This window comes from Hypanus sabinus, chromosome 2 (genome assembly GCF_030144855.1).
Source record: "Hypanus sabinus isolate sHypSab1 chromosome 2, sHypSab1.hap1, whole genome shotgun sequence".
Lineage (NCBI taxonomy): Eukaryota > Metazoa > Chordata > Chondrichthyes > Myliobatiformes > Dasyatidae > Hypanus > Hypanus sabinus.
The window spans coordinates 106,972,850-106,984,945 of record NC_082707.1 but is presented as its reverse complement, the minus strand read 5'-3'; the positions used below and the strand labels follow the sequence as shown (position 1 = coordinate 106,984,945).

Genomic DNA, 12,096 nt, shown 5'->3' with positions numbered 1-12,096 from the left:
GGGTCCTAAAGACCATCACACTGAATTCCCTGGGTCCTAAAGTCCACCGCACTGAGACAGGTTAAATGGGACAAGTGGGGGCCGTGCTGGGGTTGGGTATCTGATCCTCCTCAATGTTCTGCGTGGGAATTTTAACTGGAGGTGGCATTGTTTTTTTTTACGAGGTTGAGTTGCGAGCTCGACATCAACCCGGCACAGTCGGGAGCAGATTGTCACTGCATTGAACTTGGGAACCTCCATTCTCGAGCCCAGCACTGATCTCACTACGCCACCAGCCAACCAGAAAGGGAGGGTGAATCTTGCTAAGAATAATTTAAGCAAAATACAAAGTTACACACTCATCACAGTGTCAACAGCAACGACTTAAAATGGCGGAAGGCACCGTGATCCAACTTAAAATAGCAGACGGTGTCACAATCCGACTTAAAATGGCGTTCTCCTTCCTCGTTTCGTAAGTATGAGTTGTTCCTAACTCAGGGACTACCTGTAGAGCAGTTAGCCTGACCTCAGTGGTAGGGAAGATGTTGGAGTCAATTAGACAATAGGTGCAGAAGTAGACCATTCGGCCCTTCGAGCCTGCACCGCCATTTTGAGATCATGGCTGATCAATTACTATCAATACCCTGTTCCTGCCTTGTCCCCATATCCCTTGATTCCTCTATCCATAAGATACCAATCTAGCTCCTTCTTGAAAGCATCCAGAGAATTGGCCTCCACTACCTTCTGAGGCAGTGCATTCCAGACCCCCACAACTCTCAGGGAGAAGAAGTTTTTCCTTAACTCTGTCCTAAATGACCTACCCCTTATTCTCAAACCATGCCCTCTGGTACTGGACTCTCCCAGCATCTGGAACATATTTCCTGCCTCTATCTTGTCCAATCCCTTAATAATCTTATATGATGGAATCAGATCCCCTCTCAATCTCCTTGTTCAGGTTCAGGATGAGGTGATAAGAGTACTTGGTGACACAGGATAATATAGCACAAAGTCAGCATGGTTCCTTTCAGGGAAAATCCTGCCTGATGAACCTGTTGGAATTCTTTGAGGAGATTACAAGTAGGATCAGATGCAGTGGATGTTGTATATTTGGACTTTCAGAAGGCCTTTGACAAGCTGCCACACACAAGGCTGCTTACCAAGTTAAGAGCCCATTGATTTACAGAAAAGTTACTTATGTGGTTAAAGCATTGGGTGGTTGCAGCAAGTGGGAATAAAAGGATCCTTTACTGGTTGGCCAGTAGTGACTAGCAGTGTTCCGCAGTGGTCAGTTTTGGGACCACTTCTTTTTATGCCGTATATAAATGATTTAGATGATGGAATAGATGGCTTTGTTGCCAAGTTTGCAAATGATACGAAGATTGGTGGATGGGCAGGTAGTGTTGGAGAAGCAGGCAGAATGCAGAAGGACTTAGACAGATTAGGAGCATGGGCAAGAATGTGGCAAATGAAATACAACTGGAAAATGCATGGTCATACACTTTGGTAATAGAAGTAAATGTGCAGATTATTTACTAAGTGGGGGAGTCTGAGATGCAGAGGGACTTGGGAGCCTTTGTGCAGAACACCCTGAAGGTTAAATTGCAGGTTGAGTTGGTGGTAAGGAAGGCAAATGCAATGTTAGCTTTCATTTCAAGAGGTCTAGAATACAAGAGCAGGAATGTGATGCTGAGGCTTTATAAGACACTGGTGAGGCTTCACCTTGAGTATTGTGAACAGTTTTGGGCCCTTCATCTTAGAAAAGATGTGCTGGCATTAGAGAGGGCCCAGAGGAGGTTCACAAGGATGATTCCAGGAATGAAAGGGTTATCCTACAAGGAACATTTGATGGCTCTGAGTCTGTACTTGCTGGAATTCATAAGAATAAGGGGAAATCTCACTGAAACCTTTCAAAATGTTGGAAGGCCTAGACAGAGTAGATGTGGAAAGGAGGTTTCCCACGGTGGGAGAGTCTAGGACAAGAGGGCACAGCCTCAGGATAGAGGGGTACCCTTTCAAAACAGAGATGGGGAGAAATTTCTTTCGCTAAAAGGTGTATTTAAGGCAGAGATTGATAGGTTCTTGATTAGACATGGCATCACTGGTTAGGGGGAGAAGGCTGGGAACTGGGGTTGAGGAAGAGATATATATAAAAAAAAGAATCAGCCATCATTGAATGGAGGAGCAGACTCGATGGACCAGATGGGCTAATTCTGCTCCTATGTCTTATGGTTTTAATGTCCATCTTTCACATTGAAATCCATTCTGCTGACCGCAATTTTGCCCTATCAGACATAGCAGTAGATTTAGACCATTTGGTCCATCTTGTCTGCTCTACATTCAATCATGGCTGATCCCCCGCCCCCCCCACTTAGGCCCCACTGCCCGGCTTTCTCCCCATAACCTTTGATGTCATGTCCAATCAAGAACCTATCAAGCTCTGCCTTAAATACACTCAACCACTTGTCCTCCACAGCTGTCTGTGGTAATAAAATTCTACAAATTCACCATTCCTTGGCTAAAGAAATTTCTTTGCATTCTGTTTTAAATGGAGACCCCTCTATCCTGAGGCTATGCCCTCTTGTCCTAGACCGGGGGTCGGCAACCCGCGGCTCCGGAGCCACATGAGGCTCTTTTACCTCTGTGCTGCGGCTCCCTGTTGCTTTGGGAAATAATTGGTCTTTTGCAGCATCCGCGCCCATGGGGGCCAGGTTGAGGGAGGCTTAAAAGCAAGGCTGTTTAGTTCGAATAAAGTTATTCGACTGCAGTTTACTGATTGCGTGAGCACACCGCTACAACTTGTTTTTATCGCTATTAATATACGTCACCACTGCCAATACCTGACACCCGTCAGTGCGCGATTTCTTTAATTTTTCGATCCAAGGTAGGCCAACTATGGAGAATTCTAAAAAAAGAAAAGTGACTGAAGAAAACAGAATGTTTAATGATACGTGGACAGATTCATTTGCTTTCACTGCTGACGAGACTGGTTTACCGGTATGCTTAATGTGCAATGAGAAACTACCAAACAACAAATAGTCAAAAATCGCAAGACTTTTCCAGAATAAACACGCAGCCTTTGCTCAAAAATATCCGGATGGAGATGAGAGAAAAAAAGCCGTTTCGGAACTGATGCGGAAGGTTGATCTGAGCAAAAATCATTTCAAGCAATGGATGAAGTCCGGAAAACCAACGACATACGCTAGTTATATTGCCGCTCCGGAAATAGTCAGGCACGGGAAGCAGTTTACAGATGGTGAATATATAAAAGAATCTTTCATTGAGATTTCAGAACATCTATTCACGGACTTTAAAAACAAGAGTGAAATTGTGCAGAAAATCAGGGATATGCCCCTCTCTGCAAAGACTGTCAAAAACAGAACCATAAAAACGGCAGAAGACATCACAAGACAGCAAATTAAAGACATCAATTCAGCTGTGGCCTACTCGATTGCCTGTGACGAGTCTCAAGACAAAGGTGATATTGAACAAATAGCGCTGTTCTGCCGGTATGTAAACTCTGCCGGGCCACAGGAGGAACTGATTGAGTTGATACCTCTAAAAGACCAAACACGGGGGGAGGACATCTGTGAGGCTGTCTTGAATTGTTTAAGAGCCAAAGGAATAAAGACTACCCACCTGGTGTCAGTAGCTACTGATGGGGCACCGAATATGACGGGAACGCACAAGGGAATTGTGGCTTTACTGCAGAAGTCGCTGGACAGAAAGCTGCTGATTTTTCACTGCATCTTGCACCAAGAGGCACTGTGCACTCAATCATTTCCTCCGGAATGCACAGAAGTAATGGATGTTGTCATTCAGATTGTCAATAAAATAATGGCAAATCACCGTCAATTCCGTTTGTTACTGGACGAGCTGGAAAGCGCATATTCTGATCTCCTGCTGCACAACAAAGTCCGGTGGCTGTCCAGAGGGGAGGTGCTGAAACGCTTTGTCGCGTGTCTGGAAGAAGTGAAAACTTTCCTGGGCAGCAAAGGGCTGGAAAAGCTACACTTCATGATAGACATGACAGCGCACCTGAACACGCTGAACACAGCTCTTCAGGGGAAAGGACGTACAGCCCTACACATGTTGGAGGAGTTTTGGCATTCGAGCGCAAGTTGACAGTGCTTGCGAGAGATTGACAGAAAGGCACTTTGTCTCACTTCCCCAATTTGAGAGAGTTCAAACAAGGTCACGACATGATAAGTTCGGAGTATTTACATTCTGCAATCATCGCAATGCAAACATCGTTTGGGAAACGCTTCTGTGAGTTCAGAGAGGAAAAAAACACATTATCCTTCCCGGTCACTCCCCCAAGCATCGATTCATCTCTACTGAATACGACTGCATTGGCAGGTGTGAGTAAACCTGATCTTGAGATGGAACTGGCCGAAATAGCCGACAAAGACATATGGGTGTCCAAGTTTAGACGCTTGACAGCAGACCTTGAAGATGTTGCCCGTCAGAAGGCCATTCTTGCTCAGAATCACAAATGGAGTGATATTGAAAACCTTCCAAAACCGGACAAACTTGTGTTCGAAACATGGAATGCTATGCCCGACATTTATGTAAACATGAAAAAGTATGCGCTTGGAGTCCTGTCGATCTTTGGATCCACATATGTATGTGAGCAGGTGTTCTCCAACATGAACTTTATTAAAAACAAACATCGTGCACGCCTCACAGATGACAGCTTGCGATCCTGTGTAAAGATGAAGGTGACGTCATACAGCCCTGATGTGCAGATGCTGTGCGCTGAGGTCCAGGAGCAGAAATCCCATTAACCAAGTATGATACATATTTTAATTGCCTATTATTTTAGGATTATTCATATTTTTTCATTGTTCAGTGAAATAGTCCTTTTATTTTTCAGGTTGACAGCTGGCTGACGTTATTTTTGGTTTGCTGCTGGCGGAAAATTTAAGTTCAGCGTTTTTCATAAATACAAGAAGAACTCAAATAGACATTGAGTATTTTACTTAAAAGCAACCTTCAACCCAACGTCTTTTTTTCGGAGTTCAAAATGTTTTTGTTGCATGCAGAAATATAATTTCGTTTTCTCTGCAGGGGTTCATCAATTTCATAAATGCAACACATTATAGTTTGTTTATGCATAGCATAAAGGCAAAAAAAGCATTGTATGCAGTGTTATTTCATTTTAAATGTCAAACGGGTTTTGCGGCTCCCAGTGTTTTCTTTTCTGTGGGAAACGGGTCCAAGTGGCTCTTTCAGTGGTAAAGGTTGCTGACCCCTGTCCTAGACTCTCCCACCATGGGAAACATCCTTTCCACATCTACTCTGTCTAGGCCTTTCAACATCGTCAGCCACCTTTCTCAGCTGTATTTATCAGTTCTATCACTCCAGTTCGGATTCCCATGCCAAATTAATTGAAAACCTCCTGAAATGTTCTAGCAAACCTGTCCACAAGGATATTGGTCCCCCTTGGGTGCAAGTGTAACCCGTTCCTTTTGTACAGGTTGCAGCTTCCCCAGAAAAGATCCTAATGATTCAGAAATCTTAACTTCTGCCCCTGCACTAGATCCTCACCCATGCATTCATCTGTTCTTGCCCTCACTGGCACGTGGCAAAATCAGATCTCACACAGATCTCCACACCTTCTTTGTAGCCCATCTGGGCCAGTGTTTAAATTGTCTAAAAAACAGATCATTGCTCACAAAGGACTTGGAGCCTAGACCTTTAGCACCATGGCCAGATTTCACCGCCCAGCCTGAAGCTCAGTGCCAGACCTGACTGTTGTGACTTTTCTCTGTTAGGTATCCAAAGCGATGTACTTGTTGTTTAGGGGAATGACTTGAGGGAACCTCTCCTACACACTGATACACATTGAAAGCAGGCACAGCCTATGTTAGTTTCGGACCAACAAATGGAAAGGGAGTTGCCCATTTAGAAGTGTTCCATCAGTTGAGGAAATTCTACCAATTCTCCCATTGTTTATAGATTGCTGCAATTTCAAAAATACATTAAATATGTTCACAATTAAAATCAACCTACAGGAGGATAACTTCAAAGATTTATAATGATTCTCTCTGCCCAAATTCAGTTATTCCCTTATTCTGAGATGAGATTGTTGTGGCTAATACAGCAGAGGCCTTTAATCCCTCTACTTCCATAACTGCCTTCATGTTAATCTTTGTCAACCCCACACCTGCATTAATCTTATACCACTCTGTTCCCTGGTCATTCAAGTATTGGTAATGGTATTGTTTCATTATGGTCACATGTATTGAAATACAGTGAACAACTGTTTTGAAAACTATCATTTGAAAATCATTTCTAAACATATGTACATATATTTACAGGGTCATATGAAGTAGATAGTGAGGTCAAGAATTCGTTAACGTACAAGAGATCTGTTCAATAGTCTTACAATAACCGGATAGAAGCTTCCTGGGTGGTGTGTTTTCAAGGGAAAATGCCTGTAGTGGGGGTCGTTTTTGATTATGCAGGCAGTTTTATCAAGGTGGTGAGAAGAGTAGGTAGAGTCAATGAGGGGAGGCTGATTTGCACGATAGACTGAGATGCGTCCACAGTTTCTTGTGGTCTTGGGCAGAACAGCTGAAATACCAAAGTGTGATGGACCTAGAAAGGATACTTCGAGATTCCTCTGATGTTGATATAGTGCTGCCTTCACCACGCCCTCTGGATACCAACTACTGTGTGTGGAAAATTTCCCTCAAATGCCCTTTAAACCTCCTATCATTTTAAAGCAATGCCCTATAGTTTATGTAGACCAAGCAAAGAGAAAAAACATATCTATGCTATGTATGCTCATTGATTTTATAATCTTCCATACATTGCCCCTCAGCCTCCTTTTCTCCAGAGAAAGTACTCAGCCTATTCAGTTTCTAAAGCTTTCTGGTCCAGGCAACATCATAGTGAGATCTCCCTCTCCCTCTCCCCCTCCCCCCCTCTCTCTCTCTCTCTCTCTCTCTCTCTCTCCTTCCTAGCTTAATCAAATCTTCCAGGAAAGCAAGCACCAAAAAATGCACAGTACTCCAAATGTCATTCCACCATTTTATACAGCCGCTCCACTCTTGTACTCAGTGCCTTGGCTGACAAGTGCAAGTATATTCCTTCATAACATCAGTCTGTGTGACGATTACTAGGAAATTATGTTTTGGTGCCCCTTGGTTTCTGATTCTACTGCACTCCCCAGAGTCCTGCTGGGCACTGTGCATGTCCCGCCTTGGGTTAAATTCCCAAAATGCATCACTTAGCCTGCATTCTTTTGCATACTTTCGCTGTTGTAATCAATGACACATTCTTTCATTGTTCAATGTAACACCAATTTTGATTCTAGTTGCAAATTACCATGCCATCCACATTCAAATCCAAATCATTAACGTACAAACCAAATGACAAGGGATCTGGAACCGATACCTGCAGCAGAGACCTCAGCCTAAAAAATAACCTGTCAGTACCAACCTCTATCTCCATCCATAATGCCAATAATGTGTCGAATTGACTAGCTCACCTTAGATGAGGAATTGGGGATATATATATAAAAAAAATCATTCTGAACCTATATAACCTCTGGCTAAAAGAATAATTGGGACTGAACAGGAATTTTTGAACTGAAGTAAACTCAGCCTTCAGCAGCCAGCTAAGACAGGCTCATTACCAGTCTCCCCGGCTTGTAGACAGACATTGAGAGTTTGATAACATTGTACCCTTGTTTGAGATGGGGTTGGAGGGCTCACTGATAAGGACAAGAATGAACATCCATCTGTAATTAAGTCAGGACCTAGCAAAGGGAATAACTGATAAGGACTGGACTGCACATCTATCTGTAATTCAAGTCAAGTCAACTTTCATTGTCATTTCGACCATAACTGCTGGTACAGTGCATAGTAAAAATGAGACAATGTTTTTCAGGACCATGGTTTACTTGACAGTACAAAAAACTAGACTGAACTACATAATAAAAAAAAACAGAGAAAGCTATACTAGACAACAGACCTACACTGGACTGTATAAAGTGCACAAAAACAGTGCCGGCATTACAGTAAATAATAAACAGGACAGTAGGACAAGGTGTCAGTCCAGGCTTCGGGTATTGAGGAGTCTGATAGCTTGGGGGAAGAAACTGTTATATAGTCTGTTCGTGAGAGCCCGAATGCTTTGGAGCCTTTTCCCAGACAGCAGGAGGGAGAAGAGATTGTATGAGGGGTGCATGGGGTCCTTCATAATGCTGCTTCCTTTGCGGATGCAGCGTGTAGCATAAATGTCCGTGATGGCAGGAAGAGAGACCCCGATGATCTTCTCAGCCGACCTCACTGTCTGCTGCAGGGTCTTGCAATCCGAGTTGGTGCAATTTCCGAACCAGGCAGTGATGCAGCTGCTCAGGATGCTCTCAATACAACCCCTGTAGAATGTGATGAGGATTGGGGGGGAGGGGGGGGGAGGGGAGAGATGGACTTTCCTCAGACTTTGCAAAAAGTAGACGCTGCTGGGCTTTCTTTGCTATGGAGCTGGTGTTGAGGGACCAGGTGAGATTCTCTGCCAGGTGAACACCAAGAAATTTGGTGCTCTTTATGATTTCTACTGAGGAGCCGTCAATGTTCAGCGGGGAGTGGTCGCTCCGTGCCCTCCTGTAGTCAACAACCATCTCTTTTGTTTTGTTCACATTAAGACAGGTTGTTGGCTCTGCACCAGTCCGTTAGCTGCTGCACCTCCTCTCTGTAAGTTGACTCGTCGTTCTTGCTGATGAGACCTACCAAGGTGGTGTCATCGGCGAACTTGAAGATATGGTTCGAGCTGTGTTTTGCAGCACAGTCGTGGGTCAGCAGAGTGAACAGCAGTGGACTGAGCACACAACCCTAGGGAGCCCCCGTGCTCAGTGTGATGATGTTGGAGATGCTGCTCCCGATCCAGACTGACTGAGGTCTCCCAGTCATGAAGTCTAGGATCCAGATGCAGAGGGAGGTGTTCAGGCCCAATAGGCTCAGCTTTCCAATCAGTTTCTGAGGGATGATTGTGTTGAATGCTGAAAGAAAGTCTATGAACAGCATCCGAATGTATGTGTCTTTTCTGTCCAGGTGGGTTAGGGCCAGGTGGAGGGTGGTGGCAATGGCGTCATCTGTTGATTGGTTGGGATGGTATGCAAACTGTAGGGGGTCCAGTGAGGGGGGCAGCTGGGTCTTGATATGCCTCATGACGAGCCTCTTGAAACACTTCATGATGGTGGATGTAAGTGCAAGTCATTTAGGCAGGACACTGAAGACTTCTTCTGCACGGGGATGATGGTGGTAGCCTTAAAGCACTTTGGAATGGTGGCGCTGCTCAGGGAGATGTTGAAGACGTCAGTGAGAACATCTGCTAGCTGGTCTGCACATCCTCTGAGCACTCTACCAGGGATGTTGTCTGGTCCAGCAGCCTTCCATGGGTTGACCCTGCACAGGGTTCTTCTCACATCAGCACAGCACAGCACCTGGTCATTCATAGGAGGGGTGGACTTCCTTGCCGCCACGTCATTTTCCGCCTCAAACCAGGCGTAGAAGTTATTCAGTGCATTTGGGAGGGGGGCATCACCTGCACAGTCAGGTGATGTTGTCTTGTAATTGGTGATGTCCTGGATGCCCTTCCACATGCACTGCATGTTGCCATTGTCCTGGAAGTAACTGTGGATTAGCTGGGCATGTGCACAATTTGTCCCTCTGATGGCTCGGGACAGTTTGGCACTTGCTGTTGTTAAAGCTGCCTTGTCGCCTGCTCTGAAGGTGGAGTCGCGAGACCTCAGCAGCGCACGCACCTTAAGCCTTGATTTAGCAGACTCTCTTATCTTGCATATCTAATTTTGAACCAACAGACTTGGTGGGAATACCAGTTCAAATAACATCTTCCAACAGTAATGTATGGGGCTTACTATGTATAAGTATACGGCTGTAACCTGAGGGAGCAGGCCCACTTGTCGGATGGTGGCAGTACTTACGTGCCTTCCCTTTGACAACTGAGTCTCAAACTCTTGCAGGACGGTGCGCAATAAACTGTGGTAACTATAAGAAGCTGGTCTCCTAAGTTTTATTCAGATTCCACTTTAACATAGATCCCTTCCAGCCCAGGTTACCATGAGCTACCTTGTAAGGGACCTTACTAAAATCCATGTAGACCACAGCTACTGCCCTGTCCATGTCAATCCTCAAGATCACCTTAAGAGATAGAATTTCCTATATCAGTCAATGCCTTTACAATTGCAAATAAGTCCCATTTCTCCAAATCCCTTCAAATAACTTATACAAGGCTCACTGCAAGTTCATTCTGTGGCCAAACAGATGATATGACCAAAGATGCATCTTAGAGATCATCCTATTCAGATACATCATGGTGTGGTAGGGCAACTGTTCTGCCCAAGACCACAAAATTTACAGTGTTCTGAACATAGGCCATAACATCACAAAAGCTAGACTTCCCTTCACAGACAATTGCTGCACTTCTCACTGCCTCAGTAAAGCAGCCAACATAATCAAAGGTCCCACTCACCCCACAGTCCCTCTTCTCCCCATACCTCCCATCAGGCAGAAGTTACAAAAGCCTGAACCTCATCATGGTCCTGCTCTTTGTTTTTGTCCACCTGCACTGTGTTTTCTCTTCAACTATAACACTACTCTGCAATATTCACTTGTTTTTATGTATGTCATGATCCACATTGGACTCAGTACGCATAACATAATAATTTATATACCATAATTTTATACATACTATAAACATTCATATATATTCACAAATAGCAAATAATATATGCTAATATACAGTTGGTCCTCCTTATCCGGGAACCCGCACAGATACCAAAAAGCACAGATGCTCAAGTCCCTTAACCTGTCTCAGTGCGGGTGGACTTTAGGGGGAGCTCAGGACCCGCTGCTCGCACTGCTGAATCCGCAGTGTTTCTGTTCCGTTGATGGAAAACAATCACTATTAAAAATAAAGTGGAAATAATAGTGATCAGAAAGAGGTTAAACGCCATCTGTCATTGGAAAAGCATCAGACTACAGTCGGTCAATGATCATAACAATTTTGAAGGATAAAATGAGAACAATGGAGCATGTGAAAGGCCTTGCCCCTGTGAAAGCTACAATTATTACTAAGCAACACACTGGTTTAATTATTGAAATACATACGTTTCTTAAGTGTTTTATATGCATAGAAAGGTAAAATATATACTATATACTAAGAAAATGTTTGACTAACTGACGCTAAATAATACCGGATGTACCTGTTCCGACTTACGTACAAATCCCACTTAAAGATGGACTCAGGAACAGAACTCGTTCGTGATCCGGGGACTGCCTGTACTTTAAATCATCTCTAGATTATTTATAATACCCAATACAATGTAAATGCTATGTAAATAGCTGTTATACTATATTGTTTAGGGAATAATGACAAGAAAAAAAAAGTCTGTACATGCTTAAACAATGAGTGCAGGAGAAAGAACATCTGGGTTTTCCTGATCCGCGGTTAGTTGAATCCGCATATGCGGAACCCACAGATAAGGAGGGCCAACTGTATGCAGATAATTAGGCTTGTAACTTAAGAGTTAGCATAATTTACCTCATCACCACTGTCTGAGGTTTCTGAATCTGATGATGCTGATGGCTTGCTTGCCTGTTGTTCTTGCTGTTCTGGCTCATTTCGTTTCCTCTTTGCCAAGGACAATAACTCCTAAATGGGTTGAGACAATTTGTTAAATAGTTAACAACTAAACCCATTCTTGATTTAAACAGATCTCTACTCTGGATCCAAACACTGATCCATATTTTCACTCACTGAAAACACTTGCTGCATCCAATCTATAAATACGAGGGGTGATTGATAAGTTCGTAGCTAAGGTAGGAGTCAATTTTAGAAGACCTAGCACATTCATTTTTCACCCTCCCCTAGTGTTGCCACCATGTCCTCGTGGACCTCCTTGGGTGATAAGCCCTTGAGACTGAGGTAGCGGATGACTGCACGAAGGCCAATGTTGTTCAATTTCTCAGACAGGGATTACTTGTAATTTTCAATTATCTGAAACAGAAATACCACAAAAGTTATTAACTTCAAACTTTCTGCATAATCACTCAAAGCACTGAACTACATATGCATGTAACAAGAGCT

The 12,096-nt window shown here is 43.8% G+C and overlaps 1 protein-coding gene across 2 annotated transcripts in view; it reads right to left on the bottom strand.

Moving 5' to 3' along the window:
• Positions 1–12,096, bottom strand: part of rtf1 (RTF1 homolog, Paf1/RNA polymerase II complex component) — a 207,319-nt gene that overhangs the window by 152,429 nt on the left and 42,794 nt on the right. For both annotated transcript variants that reach the window (XM_059951609.1, XM_059951615.1), the window contains exon 2: positions 11,551–11,661. In XM_059951609.1, coding sequence (XP_059807592.1) covers positions 11,551–11,661 — 111 coding nt within the window. The remainder of the gene's footprint in view (positions 1–11,550; positions 11,662–12,096) is intronic.